Here is an 18,733-nt window from a genome sequence, read left to right on the forward strand (position 1 = left end):
TTTGCACGGAGGCTTTCCTTTATCCTTCACCTCTGCCATCACTTGAGCTAAACCGACGCCGTTTTAAAGAATGCTTACTTTAAGATTGCCGTTAATGTAAATCTGAGCAAAAACCTTTGAAGAATCATATCATCGAGACAACAGAGAGAGATGTTTTGTAGCTTATCCATTTCCAGATTTGTCTCGAGGAAGACAATAACATCATCATCTCTTCTCTCTCGCAGTTTCAGATTCCTTCTCTCCGTTGATTCTCCTCCTCACATCCCTCTTCTACGCCCTTCTTCCAACACCCTAATCCCTTCCTCTTCCTTCTCCCGCCGTATTTGGGACTCCTGCAGCGGCGGCGGCGGAGGTGGCGGCGGAGATGATTATGATCACATCAGAAGTGACGTCAATTGTCCTCGTTGCTCTGCTCAGATGCACGTCATCTTCTCAAATCGTCCATTGTCTCTAACAGCAAGAGAACCAGGGATCTATCAAGCTGTTAATTTCTGTTCTCAATGCAAAACAGCTTTTTACTTTAGACCATTCAAGCTCTCTCCTTTACAAGGGAGTTTTATTGAACTCGGGAAAGTTAAAGGAACTGATGATGACCATGATGATGATGATGATGATCAGAAATCTTTCCCTAGGAATTGGAAAATTCAAGGTCTTAGAAGCGATGAAGATGGTGAGGATGCTGATGAGGAGGAGGATGAAAGTAATGGTGGTGATAAAGAGAAGCAATCTGTGATTAAGCTTCCAACTCCTAAGGAAATTTGTCAAGGGCTTGATGAGTTTGTCATTGGTCAAGAGAAGGCTAAGAAGGTTTGGTTTCGGTCCCTAGCTTCTTCTTCTTTGTGTCTAAATTAGATTCTTGTTTACATATCTTTCCTTTTGTGCAGGTTCTTTCTGTGGCTGTTTATAATCATTACAAAAGAATATATCATGCTTCTAGGAAAAAAGGGTTTGTCTTCTTCCATGCTCTTATCATTCTGATACTTTATATGGGATACAACAAAGCTCGATTCTTTTGCTCTTTTTTTAATAACAGGTCTGCTTCAGAATCATATAACATTGATATGGAGGATGATAATATTGATCACGTGGAGTTGGATAAGAGTAATGTGTTGTTGCTTGGTCCTACTGGTTCAGGTGCATATTGTTGCTTGCCATATTGTTTTGGAGAGTATTTGGAGATACTGTTTAGTATGATAATGATCTTGGCCTTTATGTTTCTTGCTTGGTTATAAGAACAGGAAAGACTTTACTGGCAAAAACTTTGGCGCGTATTGTCAATGTGCCATTCGCTATTGCTGATGCGACTTCACTAACTCAGGCAAGTTGTTTCACTTATCCCTCTTAAGGTTTGGGTACTCAGAACATTAGTATGTTGTACATTAGGGAAGCATTAGGCCCACTAGGATGGATGCCTTACAATCCCTCATTTCGAAAAATATTTTGAATGAAGTGATGATGTTTTTCTTGCTTTTTAGAGGAATCTTAACACAAGTCTTGCTCTTAGCATAACTAAACTACTCTTCTTGTCCAGGCAGGTTATGTTGGTGAAGATGTGGAATCAATATTGTACAAACTATATGTGGTATGTCTTACTATCACCTCATATTATGTCTCTGGTTTTACATATTTGTTTATACCTTCATTTGTAATATAATCTTAACAACTGCTTACGAAATAGTTTTTCGCTGACTACGTCTGAAACTACAAATGTACTTTGTTCCTGTCTTTGTAACAGTTCAAAAAAAAAATTTCTTCTCACCACTTTCTTCTTGATCCACTATTTTAGTATTCGGAAAATCTTGTTATTTGCAGTATTCATGTTAATTTCTTTCTTAGATGCTAATTAGCAACCGCTTTACTTTGTTACTGCAGGAAGCTGGGTGCAATGTAGAAGAAGCTCAAAGGGGAATTGTGTACATTGATGAAGTTGATAAAATGACTATGAAGGTCTGAGTTTTCTTCACTCTTTACTTTTGATTCTGAATTGGTTGATACTCAATATTTAGCAAGTTATTTTTCGCTGTCAGTCTCATAGCTCAAATGGTGGTAGAGATGTCTCTGGAGAAGGTGTTCAACAGTCATTGCTAAAATTGCTGGAAGGAACTGTAAGCTTTTTCTACTTGAAATCTTTAATTTAACTCAACTGCATATAGACTGTTAACAGAAACGATTAGGAATACTCTATGCCTTGATAATATATCTAATCAGCAAACATTATGAGGAAACAATATAGTCTGGGAATCTCATCATAGCATTTGCCATTCTAGGTGATCCAAAATATTACAATGTCCAGCTTCTGTTAATTACTAATTTGCAGGTGGTCAGTGTCCCGATTCCCGAGAAAGGATTACGGAGAGATCCTCGAGGAGATAGCATTCAGGTAAATGCGTGAAAATCGCCTGTTTCAAGCTTTCTTTTGTGCATGTCAGAATGCCCTTTTGTGGCACAGTTAGCCACAATACTCGGTTCATGAAAAAGCTGAACCTCTTGGTGGAAAATAAAAATTGCAGATGGATACAAAAGACATCCTTTTTATTTGTGGTGGTGCATTTATCGATCTGGAGAAAACTGTTTCTGAAAGGTAAGTTTCTCAAGTCTTGTAGATTCAGCAAAAATCTTCCATCCTATCCTTTTCTCTGTGTTCGATAGGGCTTGAATGGCATGATTATATTTCTCTTGACCAGGCAGCATGATGCCTCTATTGGTTTTGGTGCTTCCGTTCGTACAAACATGAGTACTTCTGGGTTAAGTAGTGCTGCTGTAACATCCTCCTTGTTGGAATCTGTAAGGAATTTGTCCTCATGTGGCTCACTAAATTGTATGCTAGTCTTTCGTGTATATTTTACTGTCAATTGATGCAACTTGTTCATTGTCTAATAAAAGAAGCACTTATAATTATTGGTAAATGGTTCATGGTCGTAGTTACAAAGTGAAGATCTTGTTGCGTATGGTCTCATTCCTGAGTTTGTTGGAAGGTTACCCATCTTAGTGAGCTTATCCGCATTAAACGAAGATCAACTTGTACAGGTAGCTTGATTCGATTTATTTATCTTATGGAATGGTTTCAAACATTCTCGATTAGTTTTCCATTGGTGTGTATTAAGCAAAAGACTTGAAGTCTTCTATAAAACTACCTTATTGTCCCAGCTGCCTATTGTTATCCCATTTCAGTACATGAGTGATAGCTGTATGAGATCGCACCTGGAGTTTCCTTTAATTTTTTTTATTTCAGGCAGCCTTCTCTGTTGCAATTTATAACTTTTTTTTATTCATATGCAGGTTCTCACAGAGCCTAAAAGTGCATTGGGTAAACAGTACAAGAAATTGTTTCGCATGAACAATGTAACACTTCTTACCACTCCATGTTGACTTATAAGTGCATCCTCCCTTTACTATAAACCTCTTTGGTGTTTGATTATGTGTTAGGTCCAACTGCAATTTACTGAAGGAGCAACGAGGCTAATCGCAAGGAAAGCTATGTCGAAGAACACTGGTGCACGTGGCTTACGGTCTATACTGGAAAGTATTCTCACCGAAGCAATGTTTGAGGTATGAGGATTTCACCCTTATAGTTTTTGATACTTCAATGTAGATATTCGATTGCAATGTACTACAAATACCCTATTTGTGTGTTTTAAATGTTAAATGTGAATTCTTATCAGGTACCAGATAGCATCACGGAAGGATCACAGAGTATAAAGGCAGTTCTGGTGGATGAAGAGGCTGTTGGTTCAGTTGGGTCCCCAGGATGTGGCGCAAAAATTCTTAAAGGAGATAATGTGTTGCAACAATTTGTTGAAGAAGCAGAGTCAAAGGTAAGTAAGTGCAGCACGTGCTAAGTTGACGCACCTTACGATGTATTTTATGCGAAAGCTTCAGAAATTGTTTGATGTTATAGGAGAAGAGTAAGGAGGATGAAGCTAAGAGAGCTCAGAGTATGTAGCCAAGCTGATGTCATGAGAAGTGTGAGTAATGTTAGATATATAGGGCATGAATGGTCTCAGTTGGCAAACCTCAGTAGTTTCAGTGTTCAGATTCATTAACAAAGAGATAAAGAGTAAACAGTATTTTAATGGAGAGAGCACTCTCAAACGAGCTTGTTGGATAAGTTGTGAATAAAAATATGTGAGTGTGAGGAATGCACTCTACATTGTATGAGATAGTAGTATGAATAGTCAGATGCAATTATATCTATTTTGTTACTTCTATTCAAGTGGTCATAGGACCACTCTCTTAAGTTCCATTTCGACGGGACTAACCTAGTCAAGCCAAAAAACGATATAGAAGATTACAGACCACCAGGAAAAGTTGTGATTGTGCGACCTTGTCCTGTTTTTGACATTGGGAATTCCACAAGTCTCTGCCACAAAAATGGATAGAATAGTTCTCTTGACCCACAGTTGTCTCTTTTTTCAGAGGAAACAGACCCCCTCCCCCAAAAAATATTGGTTAGATGGGTGATGAGTATTTCCTGACTTTATTCCGAACCTTGAGCACAAGGTTGTTGTTCGAGAAAGGGGTATTGATGGGATAGAACGACGTGACCGGCTCATACGAGCAAGGAAGCCCACAATGAGTAGTTTATTAGTCAGTAGATTTGTGAGTTTACTGGATTTAGATGGAAAGTGAAGAAAATCAAAGAGAGGCTTGAAGATATCAAAGGCAACAGAATATTGTTCTTGAAGTTTGGAAGCAAACAAATTAAGATCATCTCTGATTCATAGAACATATTTTTCTTTTTCGTGGAATCTGGAAAAATGAATCTCGCTTCTGGAAGCGGCCTATTGAACACAGAGAAGTTAGGAACTAGTGTCACATCAACTCCATACACTTTATTAAACAGAGGAATCATTCAAAAGTTCATAAGATCTTGAGAGAAAAAAAAACAGAGGAGAAACAAATCAAAGTTATTGAAAACAGAGGAGGATACTATTTCGTTTAAGTCATATAATATGATCATGGGTCGGTGATGGGGAGCACATGGATCCCAAGTTTATGAAGCATGTTACTTGATTTTCCATGGAACCCAATGATTCTGTGACCTGCCTTGTGGAGCACGAAGGTTGGGTCATCATCGAGCCCATAACATGGAGAAGTTCGCTTGTTGGTGGTGAACTTGAGCATGAGTATAACTTCAACATCTTCACTTCCAGGTATTACGTCATAACTACCTTCCACTGATGTGAGGTATTCGCAAGCATTGTCCAGGTCGAACTACAATTGTATTCAAAAGAAGAACATCAGAGATCAAATATAAATAACCTTGTATAATTGGATAAGTAGGTAATAAAAGTGAAGTAGTAGTAATCACCTCTTCATGTCGAAGTAGGTTCTTGTTCCCATGATGATCTCCCACTACTATCTCTTCAATGTCATTTTCATACAAAAACCTGACGGAAACAATACCAACCTCACATGTTCCAATGTATATCTTTCTAACACGTTCAAAATTACTACCATCGTCCCATGGAACTCCTCCAGCACCACCTTGTGCTTCTAGCTTTTCCGCAGCAGGAGGAAGAGGCATCGGATAAAAATGTGCACCAAGAGCCGTAATATACCCAGCCCCAAGAGGTGCATACCATCCATGAAATCCGACAACGGCACAACCTTTGCTCTCAATGACAAATTCAACTGAATCAGAAGTTCTCTCACCAAATGTCCTAGAGGTTCTCCCTTTTGATGTTTTGAAAACAAATGACGTAACATAACTATCATTCATGGTCCCCACAATGGACGTGATAACTTCATATGGATAGTCAACAACAAACTGCAATAACCAGAATAATTAAGCTATTCAACAACACCTACATATATGTATATTTTAGTTGAGGGACTTATAGATATAAGTATTCTCACCTCGTCAGTGATTCGCGAATCGTCGTTCATTCCATGGGCACGCTTTACTACTTTGCCATCGTTTTCATAGTTGATCCGGAAACACCGTATACAATAAGATCTCCATGTAACGGAAACCTTTCTAATACCTTCAAAAGCACCACTATCCCAAAGGGTGCTTCGTTCAGTAACTCCTTGGCATTCTGACTTTGTTGGAATAATCGGTGTGAAATATCCTCCAAGAGAGGTAAGATTCTTCTCAGCATATCCATGAAACCCGACAATCTTCATTCCACTGGCTGCAAGTCTAAACTTCTTACCCGTTTTGGGTCCCATAAGTTGTGAAGTCTTGACGTTGGTTCTGAATCGAAGTGCTTGAATGACCGCACAGTCGCCATCACCGTCATAGTAACCCTCTACCGATACCAGATATTCTTTGTCAACATGTCTAATCTCAAACTGTAAAACAATGTTTACGTCTAAGATTTAGCATTATACTCATGCAATTGAATAAACAGAATTTTTACTATTTCTCCATGATATGTAGTACATACCACGTGTGGGGAACCTCTTCTGTAAATAGAACCATGGATTGACCCATCTCTCAGACGCCCATTCTTGTCAACATACTCAAACTTGATGAATTGTATGCCTTCTTGACCACTTCGTACATGTATCTTTGTAAAACCTGCCTGGTCGACTCCATCATCCCACTTTGTGCCTACCTTGCCCCCTATCGCTTCTATTCTTGTAGGAGTAACCCGAGTGAAATATGCTCCTAGAGAGTACAGCCTGAAATAAGTTGATCCGTGAAACCCAATGATTTTTTTTCCCTCTACTGCTAATATGAACTTAATACCATCCTTGCCAGGATATCCAATCGGTTCAGAAATCCGCAAGTTGGTTTTAAATTGAAGTGTTTGAATCCCTCTCTGTGTGTAGGAGCCCTCAACAGATTCGAGATGTTCATTTTTTAGATGGTTAATCTCAAACTGCAAAATTTGGTGAAAAATGGTTTACAAAATTTTCAACATCTAAGAAAGCAAAAAAAGGTTATGACAGAAAGAAAAACTAAAAGTGAAATTTTCTAAAGTCAGCATATACCGTATGCGTGTATGTATTATACGTTTCACCACGGAAGGGTCCTTCAATTGGTTTTCCACTTTTGACATAATCGAAGCGAATGGACTCTATGCCCATAAGAGAATAATTTACATATATCTTTGTTACATCATCGTGGTCAGATTTGTCATCCCACCTACGGTTGCCATCCTTCCCTAACGCTTCCGATCTTTCAGTCATCTCGTACCGGTTGAATCTTCACATATGGATGGCAATTGTATGTGTTTCTTAGTCAGTAATATATACCATTTTCAACCAAGGATCAACATGTAAAATTTCTAAGTTGAACGAAGAAGATCAAGTTTTTGTTTTGGTGAAAAAGAAGCGGATGAAACTATTATCTATAAAGTAACATTTCTTGAATATTCGATGCTCTACATTTTTATGAACATGCTCATTACGTATGCAATAATTTAAATATGATTCTGAAACATTGCTGTAAATAAAAGCACCATATATAAAAGAGAGAACTGACCTATGATCGTCGAGGAGAGAGAGGCAGCTGATTGAACTGAGAGGCTATGTTGATCTATAACCAAAAGATGAAGGAGTATCTATTTATAGGCTTTTCAAAAAAGAAAAAAAAAACTTTAAAACTTTCTTACTCGTTTTGAGAAGGAAGAATTATACAAAAAAAAAAGAAAAAAAAAAGTCTGATTTAAGAAAATGTTGAGATTTTACTTTAAACTAATATTGACATTAGTAAACAAACAAAAAGAGTAAAAAATTAAAGTAGTTGAAACTCTTGGTCTTTTTGAGAGCCACTTGATAAATTAATTTCAAATAATTAAGAACTCCAAAAGGTGACATCAAGATATTTTCCCAAAAATAAAATAAAATATGGAACAAGTTTTTGTCAATAAAGTGGAACCAACTGTATATTATTTGGGTTTTCTTAAGTCATCTTCCGGTCATATTGTATTGTATATGCCCTTACGTAGATCAAAATCTAATAATTATATAAGACTCATGTTTCTATAGTCGTTAACATACTATATATAGCCATATCAAAACTTTTTTTTTAAAGTATGTTAACAAATTATTATTTTAAAGGACTAGACTTTCCTGAAAAATCCAACAGTCAATTTTTAAAGCTACACATTGTACAAATAATGGATCGGAACTCTACTTGCATAGTTTAGCTTTGTTTTTGTCATAGCCGCCGACTCTGACGGTTGGTTTCATGTCTTTATCATGTGAGGCTGTGAGCATAGATTATTTTATAGTATACGTATCGTGTAGCGCAACGAATGAAAAAACTTTAGGTTTTGTTTTACGTAGATGAGCTTCGTTAAGTCCATTTTATATATCACGGGTCTAAAATTTATACAATCATAAATGACCTAAGCAGAAAAAAACAAAGTTCGGTCGAACAAACATAGACTACATATATAATTCCAGTTATTATATACAAATCCTATTTTTATCATATTTGTATAACAAATTATGATAACAGAGCCAAGTAAAAAAACTACACATTGTGCAAATGAAGCAAGTTTATTTGAAATACCTCTTATTATATAATTCCAGTTATTATATACAAATCATATTTTTATCTTTTTATATTTTACTGATTATATAAGAAAAGTCACTTGTCATTTCTAATTTCCAACGAGAGAATCCACTTATCAGTTATATATAATTTATCTAACATTTTAGGTCATTTTCGGTATCATTTCAATCCTCAACCACAAATGATCTCTCTTCTCTCTTCTTATTCTACTATATAGTGTGTCTGAATTGTAACAAGCAAGTGTAAGTAATGACTTAAGTAGTTCTGTTGCACGGCACAACATAATGACTCTTATACCAAATCATTGTCTTAATCTTTCTTTTGTTCCGTTCATCTCTTTCTCCATTTTGTTGCAGTCTTTTTCCAGCCTTTTCTTATTCTTATTAAGCGTATAAATCCTCCACATCCTAGCAGTTAGTTCACAAATAATATGTTGATTTAGAACTTATAATTTATTTCAGGCGAAGCGGGAAAAGTTTAAAGCCTTAATCGAACCTCCTCTAAGCAGCTGCCAAGGTAAGTACGTCCCAGTATTTAATCACATGCTCTAATAATGTAGAAAACGTTTGTCTTATATAAGATTGTCGATTAAACAACATAAGAGACAAACGTGTGGTGGAATGGAGTAAAAGATAATCAGATGTGAATGGCATGTTTCTGGCTTTTCCATGGAAACCAACTATCCTTGTGGAGTAGGAAATTTGAACTTAAATATGAAATCTTTAACGTTGATTTAATGCAGAAACTAACCCACGATGAGTACTTTATTAGATAGTTGATTTGTGAATGTACTGGATTTAGAAGGAGAATGAAGAAAATCAAAGAGAGAAGTCACAACTAACTTCACATCAACTCCATCCACTTTCTCAAACAGAGGAATCATTCAAAAGTTCAAAAGATTCAGAGAATAAAAACAGAGGAAATAAAAGCAGAGGAGAAACGGATCAAAGTTGTTGAAAACAGAGGAGGATAATGTTTCGTTTTAAGTCATAAAAATATGATCATGAGTGGGTGATGGGGAGCACGTGGATCCCAAGTTTATGAAGCATGGTACTTGATTTTCCATGGAACCCAACGATCTTGTGACCTTCCTTGTGGAGCACGAAGCTTGGGTCATCATCGAGTCCATAACACGGAGATGTTCGCATGTTTGTTGTGAACTTGAGCATGATCATAACTTCATCTTCTTCACTTCCAGGTACTACATCATAGCTACCTTCTACTGATGTGAGGTATTCGCTCGGATAGTCCAGGTCAAACTAAATTAAAAAAAAACAAGATAATCCAAAAGAATAACATCAAAGATCTAATATACAATAAGCTTTGTATAATTGGATAAAGGCTGAAGTAGTAGTAATCACCTCTTCATGTCGAAGTAGGTTCTTGTTCCCATGATGATCTCCCACTATTATCTCATGAATGTCATTTTCGTACAAAAACTTGATGGAAACGATACCAATCTCACCTGTCCCAATGTATATCTTTCTAACACCTTCGAAATTACTGCCATCATCCCAAGGAGCTCCTCCAGCACCACCTTGTGCTTCTAGCTTTTCCGAAGAAGGAGGTAGAGGCATCGGATAATAATATGCACCAAGAGCCGTAGTATACCCAGACCCAGTCTTATACCATCCATAAAATCCGACAATAGCACAACCTTTGCTCTCGAGGACAAATTCAACTGAATCAGAAGTTCCGTATCCAAATTTTGGAGAGGTTCTCCCTTTTGATGTTTTGAAAGTTAATGACGTAATCACGTTAGAATCCATGGTTGAAAACCCACATCCGTATTCAAAGCCTCAAAGCTAAGGTCATTATTACTTTTCTCTCATAATGATAAAAATTAAAACAATCTCTCTATACGCTATCCTAGATTCACTCTCTACTGAAAAATATAGCAATAGGATGGTTGTTCGTCTCCTCCCCATACTTGAAACCTGAGACCACGAAAGGAACTTTACCTACCCATACAAGCTTCCGTCGTCCTACCTCCTCCCATGCCTAAGTTCAAAGTCCTATTCTAATCCACAATCAGTAAATTTGATGTCGTCGCAGCCTTCAACCATTATTGAAGCAACAAGAAGTGAAATTTTGTTTTCACTCAAAGAACATCTTTGTACAGTGTTAAAAACACTAATGCTCGACTGGTTTTGAATTTTTCAGACTATGCACGAGCATGTAACAAATTATGTTTTATTGCTACTTTGCTTTCACGTTAACTTTTAGATATGTATATTTCGTTATTACGATCAGATATTGTTGCCCAAATATCATCTTTTCAGTTATATTTCATGAGCCTGTTATAATCTCAAAATGACCAAATTTGGTTCTGTGTTTGACGTTTGTTACTTGTGAGTTGTGATCCAACCCAAACTCGGTGAATGTAATTTTGAATGATTGTCGATGATGGTCACAATAACTTTGTTATTCTCGATCAAGATGCAACACAAATTTAAGAGATGGTAAGTTGGTAACTATTTCCAATAAAATATAAATGGAATCAATAAGATATAGCTTCCAAACATGTATGTGGCAGATGACTTATTAATCTATTGTCCTCTTCTTTGAAACCAGAAAGTTACTTAACGACCAACTTTCCTAGGGTTCACATGGGTTGCAATGACCACAACAGTTTCGTCTTTAATCGAAATAAGCTTGGCATGGGCGTCAACAACAAGTTTTTCCCAAAGTGAGATATAAACAGAGTCACCACTATAATGAAAACAAAGAATCGAAAAAACAGTTGTAACACACCTATTGTAAGGAAGATGATATTTAAATTAGAAAGAGAAGCATTACCTTTCTAAAGTGCAAGTCAATATAATAATGAATGTTGTATGAGTTTATATCAACAAATAATTTACTTTATTTTGTAATCTACTTTATCATTCATTTATTTTGTAAAAATAAGATATGATATGTTTATTAATATATACATGCATAAATAACATAGAAAAAAGAAAAACTGTTAAAATGTGAGAAAATAAGATTTCAAATTTTAACAGATCTTTAATTTTTTTAATCATATAATATTGAAACAAAATTATCTTAATTAATTATGATATAAATAAACTAAAGTTGGGAAAAATTCTTGTAAAATTGGAGAATTGTTTTTAGTAGTGAACTATTATCGTGCAGTCTAAAACATAACATCATGTCAAAATTTTAAAGATTTGATTTTGTAATTAGTTAAGGGAGTTACAATTATGCTAGAAAAAAAAATCAAAAATTGTAGTTTAATATGTAGTAATTTTCAAAGTTTAATGACATTTTTCTAAATATATAATATATTTATTAATAAATTATTTTAGACTTACTACCAGTAATGACAAGTACATGTGTTATCAAAGTATAGTGTCAAATATCGCATTGGTAGGCAAAGTTAGAGAAAATATGAGGTGCCTCAGCTCATCAAAGACTTATAGGAAAAGTTTGTTGGCATCCATCAAAGAGACTAATGCCATGTGGCTCTAACATTAGTATTTTTAAGACACTAAGTAATAACTACGAATTTTTAAAAACTAAATTACTACAACAGAAATTTTTTCAAAAAGATATCAAAAAAATAAAAATTATATATATAAATATAAATTTACAAACCAAAAGAAAATAAAATAAAACCAAAGACAGCTTTGGTTTAGGAGTTCCTAGACTTTGGGATTAAGCAAAATCAAACTGACAACACAATAATGACACGTAAATATTCATATGTTACAGAAAAACAAATACAAGACACAATAGTAACAAACAAATAACTGGAAGCCATATGATCGAAAATTATTTTTAGAAAATCAAACATAGTCAAAACAATAACTACGTCAAAACAAATTGTATCCTTCTTAAACAATAACTATTTTCAAAAACTTTAAAGCTCTACCCTCTCCCCTATTTCCGTTTGGGAATTTCTTATTTACAACTGTTTATCTGGTTAGCATTTTAGTTTCAAAAAACTCTTTGTACAGTCATTAGATTTGAAATGAATTTCACATTTAAACAAAAAACAAAAAAAATTGTAAACAGGTAATATGTGCGAAATATCTTAGAAAAACATGTCTACAACATCTTTGCATAATTTTGTTTTTTCAAAATGACATAAAATCAAGGGAATTGAAAGATGAAATGCCATATTAAAAAAAAAAAACATTTTTTCAGAAATGCCACAATATTGTTATCTTTCCAAAAATGCCAAAATCCAGCTTTTTTGGTCATGATGAGTAGGTGACCATTTTTCCTTCTTGAATCTGGCGGGACAACATGTAACAACATGAAATTAATAGAAGAAAGTGAAATTAATGTCCAACAAACTAAGAAGTAGACAATATTATTAGACCAGTAGACAACATTATTAGATAAGTGGACAACATTATATCACACAAATTTATCGTTGTCATCAGATACTGAGTCGAAATCCATCACCTTTGGTAACTTCAATGACGACAACCAAAGGTGAGCTGATGGACCTTATTTCTGAGAGAGAAAGTGTATAAATTCACAGTCCATATTAAACATTTACAAAGAAATCATAAAATAAATCATATAATTGATGATTCAATTGCAAAGTACCAATAATCAAAATAACCATATATCTTAAGACTGAAAAGAAACCTAAGACGTCGGAAACGGAAACCGAAAACCAAAGCAGAATCCTTCAGTCTCCATGTCTCATTTGCTGATTAGTTGGGAAGTGTAATCATGAAACTCCATTGGACCTTAACCGTTAAGCCTCATAGAAAAGGTTGTTAGAGAAATCTTGGTAGGTGATGTTGAAACCATCGATTTTATCGGTGAAAGGAGTCACAAACCAAGACCGATTAGAGAAATCTAAGAGAAGGTCTTCCATACCGCTTCACCAACCACAACGACCACAATTGGCATAGGGTTGATGCAAATATAGACCAAAGGACTCCGACTACAAGAAGAAAGAAAACCATAAATAAGGAGAAAATTCAAGGGAATAAAGTAAGAAAGAAAACGAAAAAGGATCTCTCTCTTTTTGCCTATAATTTTTAGGGTTTTTCTTATTTTCTTTAGAACAAAAAAACTTATTTATACAGCAACAAATAGAAAAGCTTTCCTATTTTGTTTGATGACATTTTGCAGGGCTAATTCTTCATCAAAGAAAAGGATTGTGGCACCGAGGAAAAGATTTTGCACAAAATAACATTTCTGATGTATTTGGTCATTGTTCATGATTGCATAACAATTAATTTCTCTAAAATCAATGAATTGCAGAAAACAGAAAAAGAAAATAATAGACTAAACGAATAAATCAAGGACTAACTCCATCTCATAGTATTCTGTCAAGAAAACATCATAACCTACACTATCAACTATACTATTGTCTCTGATGGAGGACACAAAACACAAACACTCGAAGTCTCCTACGAACTCAAAGATCTCTATCCAAATGCTTCCACAAGATTATATGTCAAACTGGTAATCTAAAACCTTAATAAAACGCAAATTCAAGCCACAAAAGACGAAGGCAATGATTATTAAATATGTCTTGCCGATTTACGGGATCTAAGAAGATTAACAATCTATATTGCAATCACAAATTTCACCACGTATGTATTACAAATTGGTTACATTACAAAGCCACATAATGACATAATTGTAAAACATAATAAATATGATCTTATCATACATTTTTCTATCAATAAAGCAAACATAACTAATAAATTTCAGTACAAATCCTAAATAACATTAAAACACTTAAATGAAATTTTTTAGTGTTTATATATTTTTCCTCCCAAACATATTACAGCCAATGCGATCAATATTCACTAAAATTATTATTTCTAAATTTGAATTAGCGGAATTACATGTAAAGCAAACCCGTGCGTAGCACGGGATCAACCCTAGTTATGTAATATGAGAATGTTTTTTTCACCATTCCCTTTTCCTTTGCAATGGTCTCATGTCTTATATGTTTCTAGCCTCAACCAAAAAAGATGAAAATGTTCTCTTCTCTCAGCTTATTGTACTATATAGCTCAGAGTATGTAGCCGAGCTAATGTCATGAGAAGTATGAGTAATGTTAGATATATAGGGCATGAATGGTCTCCGTTGTTAAACTTTACTAGTTTCAGTGTTCAGATTCATTAACAAAGAGTTCAATAGTAATTTGTGAGAGTAGATGAATAGTAAGATGCTCTTAAACGTGCTCTTAAACGTGAGTGTGAGGAATGCACTCTACGTTGTATGAGAGTAGATGAATAGTAAGATGCTAATATATCTATTTTGTTCTATTCTAGTGGCCATAGGACCAATTTCTTACGTTCCATTAGATTAGACTAACCACCAGCAGGAGTTGTGATTGTGTTGAGCTTGAGTAGTTCTCTTGACCTACAATGAGTAGTTTATTACTCAGTTGATTTGTCAATTCACTGGATTTAGAAGGAGAGTGAAGAATATCAAAGAGATGCTTGAAGATGTCAAAGCCAACGAGTTTCACACCAGAATATTGTTCCTGAAGCTTCGAAGCAGACAAGTTAAGACCACCTATAATTCATAAAACATGTCTTTCTTTTTCGTGGAATCTCGCTTCTTGAAACAGCCTATTGAATACAGAGAAGTTTGGTGCACAAAAAAAAAAAAGAATACAGAGAAGTCACAACGAGCTTCAGTCCAACTCCATACACTTTATTAAACAGAGGAATCATTCAAAAGTTCACAAGATACAGAGAATCAAAACAGAGGAAATAAAAAAGAAGAGAAACGAATCAAAGTTTTTGAAAACAGAGGAGGATAATGTTCGTTTTAAATCATATAAATATGATCAGGAGTTGGAGATGGGGAGCACGTGGATCCCAAGTTTATGAAGCATGTTACTTGATTTTCCATGGAAACCAACGATCTTGTGACCTTCCTTGTGGAGCACGAAGATTGGGTCATCATCGAGTCCATAACATGGAGAAGTTCGCTTGTTAGTGGTGAACTTGAGCATGATTATAACTTCATATTCTTCACTTCCAGGTACTACATCATAACTGCCTTCCACTGATGTGAGGTATTCAGACGGATAGTCCAAGTCAAACTACAATTTAAAAACAAGATAATCCAAAAGAATAACATCAAAGATCTAATATACAATAAGCTTTGTATAATTGGATAAAGGCTGAAGTAGTAGTAATCACCTCTTCATGTCGAAGTAGGTTCTTGTTCCCATGATGATCTCCCACTACTATCTCATGAACGTCATTTTCATACAGAAACTTGATTGAAACGATACCAACCTCACCAGTCCCAATGTATATCTTTCTAACACCTTGGAAATTACTGCCATCGTCCCAAGGAGCTCCTCCAGCACCACCTTGTGCTTCTAGCTTTTCCGCCGCAGGAGGAAGAGGCATTGGATAATAATATGCACCAAGAGCTGTCATATACCCAGACACAGGGTTATGCCATCCATGAAATCCGACTATAGCACAACCTTTGCTCTCGAGAACAAATTCAACTGAATCATCAAAAGAATAGTCTCCAAATTGTTTAGAGGTTCTCCCTTTTGATGTTTTAAAAATCAATGGCATAACCGAACTAGAACTCATGGTCCCCACCACAGACGTGATAAACTCATTTGGATAGTCAACAACAAACTGTAAAAACAGAATAAGCTAACCATCAACAACATATATGTAGACGAATATATAGTTAGTTATAAGTATTCTGACCTTCTCTTCTTGATGATCATTGTTGTTCAATCCATGGCTACGCTTTACTACTTTGCCAGCGTCTTCATAGTTAATCATGAGACACCTTATACGAAGAGCTGTAAAGAAAACGGACACTTTTCTAATACCCTCAAAAGCACCGTCATCCCAATTCCAAACATTGCTTCCATCAGTAATGCCTTTGCATTCCGACTTTTTTGGAGTAAGCGGTGTGAGATATGCTCCAAGAGAGCTTAGATTCTTCTCGGCATATCCATGAAACCCAACAATCTTCATTCCACTGGCTGTAAGTTTAAATTTCTTACCCGTATTGGATCCCATAAGTTCTGAAGTCTTGATGTTAGTCCTAAATTGAAGTCCCTGAATGACCTCACATTCCTCGTCGCCCTCGTAGTAACCCTCAACAGACACCAGATATTCTTCGTCATGTTTAAACTCAAACTGTAAAACAAAGATTATGTATCATTTAATATTATACTCATGCAATTGGATAAACAAAATTTTAATTAATTACTATTTTTCCGTGACATGTATAATGTATACATACCACGTGTGGGGAACCTCTTCTATAGATAGAACCATGGATTGGCCCATCTGTTAGATTCCCATCCTTGTCAACATACTCTAACTTGATGAATTGTATGCCCTTTTGACCACTACGTACATGTATCTTTGTAAAACCGGCCTGGTTGACTCCATCATCCCACTTTGTCCCTACCTTTCCCCCTACTGCTTTTATTATAGTAGGAGTATCCCAAGTGAAATATGCTCCTAGAGAGCCCACCCTCAAAGCAAAGCTTGATCCATGAAACCCAATGATTTTTTTTCCCTCTACTGCTAGTATAAATTTGGTACACCCATCATGATGATATCCAATCGGTTCAGATATCCGCAAGTTGGTTTTAAATTGAAGTGCTTCAATCCCTGTGTCCTCTGTGTAGTAGCCCTCAACAGATTCAAGATGTTCATATTTTAGATGGTTAATCTCAAACTGCAAAATTTGGTGAAAAAATGATATTACAAAATTTCCCACATGCGAAAAAAGCGAAAAAGGGTTTGACAGAAAGATAAAAAGAGAAAAAAAAAATTCTAATGTCATCTTATACCGTGTGCGTGTAAGTATTATACGATTGACCACGGAAGGGTCCATCCTTTGGTTTTCCACTTTTGACATAGTCGAAACGAATGGACTCTATGCCACTAAGAGAATAATTTACATATATCTTTGTTACATCATCGTGGTCAGATTTGTCATCCCACTTACTGTTGTTGCCTCTCCTGCTCCCTTCCGCTTCCAATCTTTCGGTCATCTCGAACCTGTTGAATCTACACAAATTGGATGCCAATTGTATGTGTTTCTTAGTCAGTAATATATACCCTTATCCAGCCAAGGATCAACACAAGTTCTAAGCTGAACGAAGAAGATCAAGTTTTGTTTTGGTGGAAACAAGAAGCAGATAAAACTAATATCTACCAAGTAACATTTTCTGATATTCGATGCTCTACATTTTTAAGCACATATGCTCATTATACTTTGGCAATAATTTAGATCAGATATTAGAGCTCTGAAACATAGATGTAAATAAAAGAAACATAGATAGAGAGAACTGACCTATGTTAGTTGAGGAGAGAGAGACAGGTGATTGAACTGAGAGGCTATGTTGATCTATAACCAAAAGGATGAAGGTGTTTCTATTTATAGGGTTTTTAGAAAGAAAATAATAAAAAAAACATTCTAAATCGTTTTGCAATTATATTCTCCGCCTAAAAAAAATGCAGAATTATACGAAAGAAGAAAAATTCAGATTCAAGAAAATGTTATGATTATTAAACTAACTAATATTGACAACTAGTTATTCAAAAATGTTAAAATTTAAATCAGTTGAAATCCTTGGTTAGACCTAAAGTTTTCTCATTCGTTACACTTGCACACTACACTTCTACACGATAAGATTGACGCCAACTCATACACAAAGTCTTCCCCACGAATATTGTATTTTGATTATTAATATTGATCCAAATTTATCAATTTTAAGATTTCATCCATAACATAAATTTTAAATGTTAACAATGTAAGTTTCTTATAAAATAATCGATATGTGTTTTCTAAACAATTAAATTTCAAATCATACTTTTTGTTAATATTATCTGTTTTATTTTTGTTTAAGATTGTATAATTATATTTTAATTGTTATTTCTATTATTTCATTCTTAATATACAGTCCCATATTATTATGACTCAAACCAATCAATTCTAGAATTTCACCTGTAGAATAAAGTTAAAATATTTAGAATGTTTAAGCTTCTTATAAAAAAATCAAGGTGCGTTTAAAAAAGTTTAAATTTTAAGTTGTATTTGTTTCGTTAATATTTTTTTTTGTTTAGCGTTTAAGATTGGATAATTATATTTTGATTGTTAATTCTATGATTTCACTTGTAGTATATTGTCCTGTATTTATCACCGACGCAAATCCGTCAATTATAGGATTTTACTCGTAGTATATAGTTTAAATATGAATTTATCATATTTAAACTTCTTATTAATTATTATAAATTCAAATATTTATCATATTCAAACTTTTAAAAA

At 34.9% G+C, this 18,733-nt stretch overlaps 4 protein-coding genes across 8 annotated transcripts; 1 reads left to right on the plus strand and 3 right to left on the minus strand.

The window, feature by feature from the left end:
- Window positions 1-80: 80 nt before the first annotated feature.
- Window positions 81-4,890, plus strand: AT5G49840 (ATP-dependent Clp protease). Of its 4 annotated transcripts, none has more exons than NM_001344859.1 (15): window positions 81-807; window positions 885-946; window positions 1,034-1,134; window positions 1,239-1,318; window positions 1,532-1,582; window positions 1,873-1,947; window positions 2,028-2,105; window positions 2,318-2,380; window positions 2,511-2,581; window positions 2,685-2,784; window positions 2,923-3,027; window positions 3,280-3,342; window positions 3,427-3,549; window positions 3,663-3,815; window positions 3,899-4,890. In NM_001344859.1, the coding sequence occupies exons 1-15, from the start codon at window positions 151-153 to the stop codon at window positions 3,941-3,943; spliced, it is 1,827 nt and encodes a 608-aa protein (NP_001332696.1). In that variant the 5' UTR covers window positions 81-150; the 3' UTR covers window positions 3,944-4,890. The 4 variants fall into 4 exon arrangements, with proteins under 4 accessions (NP_001332696.1, NP_001332697.1, NP_568714.4 ...); NM_124362.4 differs by having other exon boundaries at window positions 99-807; window positions 1,239-1,322; window positions 1,536-1,582; window positions 3,899-4,208; NM_001344858.1 differs by having other exon boundaries at window positions 3,663-4,890.
- AT5G49850 (Mannose-binding lectin superfamily protein) lies at window positions 4,348-7,493 on the minus strand. The gene is made up of 6 exons (NM_124363.3): window positions 7,436-7,493; window positions 6,943-7,156; window positions 6,393-6,830; window positions 5,860-6,297; window positions 5,312-5,770; window positions 4,348-5,214 (listed from the first exon to the last, which is right to left on the minus strand). The coding sequence occupies exons 2-6, from the start codon at window positions 7,138-7,140 to the stop codon at window positions 4,957-4,959; spliced, it is 1,791 nt and encodes a 596-aa protein (NP_199796.1). The 5' UTR covers window positions 7,141-7,156; window positions 7,436-7,493; the 3' UTR covers window positions 4,348-4,956.
- Window positions 7,494-9,474: 1,981 nt separating this feature from the next.
- AT5G49860 (Mannose-binding lectin superfamily protein) lies at window positions 9,475-10,242 on the minus strand (the record flags this gene model as incomplete). Its single annotated transcript, NM_124364.1, has 2 exons — window positions 9,475-9,732; window positions 9,835-10,242. The coding sequence occupies 2 exons, from the start codon at window positions 10,240-10,242 to the stop codon at window positions 9,475-9,477; spliced, it is 666 nt and encodes a 221-aa protein (NP_199797.1).
- Window positions 10,243-15,008: 4,766 nt separating this feature from the next.
- Window positions 15,009-17,803, minus strand: AT5G49870 (Mannose-binding lectin superfamily protein; the record flags this gene model as incomplete). Of its 2 annotated transcripts, NM_001344861.1 has the most annotated exons (6): window positions 15,009-15,512; window positions 15,613-16,071; window positions 16,147-16,587; window positions 16,694-17,137; window positions 17,253-17,472; window positions 17,759-17,803. In NM_001344861.1, 5 exons carry the CDS (start codon window positions 17,454-17,456, stop codon window positions 15,255-15,257), a joined length of 1,806 nt encoding a protein of 601 aa, NP_001318770.1. In that variant the 3' UTR covers window positions 15,009-15,254. The 2 variants fall into 2 exon arrangements, with proteins under 2 accessions (NP_001318770.1, NP_199798.1); NM_124365.1 differs by lacking the exon at window positions 17,759-17,803 and having other exon boundaries at window positions 15,100-15,512; window positions 17,253-17,456.
- Between the last annotated feature and the right edge of the window lie 930 nt (window positions 17,804-18,733).

The sequence above is a fragment of the Arabidopsis thaliana genome, chromosome 5 (assembly GCF_000001735.4).
Source record: "Arabidopsis thaliana chromosome 5, partial sequence".
NCBI classification, from domain to species: domain Eukaryota; kingdom Viridiplantae; phylum Streptophyta; class Magnoliopsida; order Brassicales; family Brassicaceae; genus Arabidopsis; species Arabidopsis thaliana.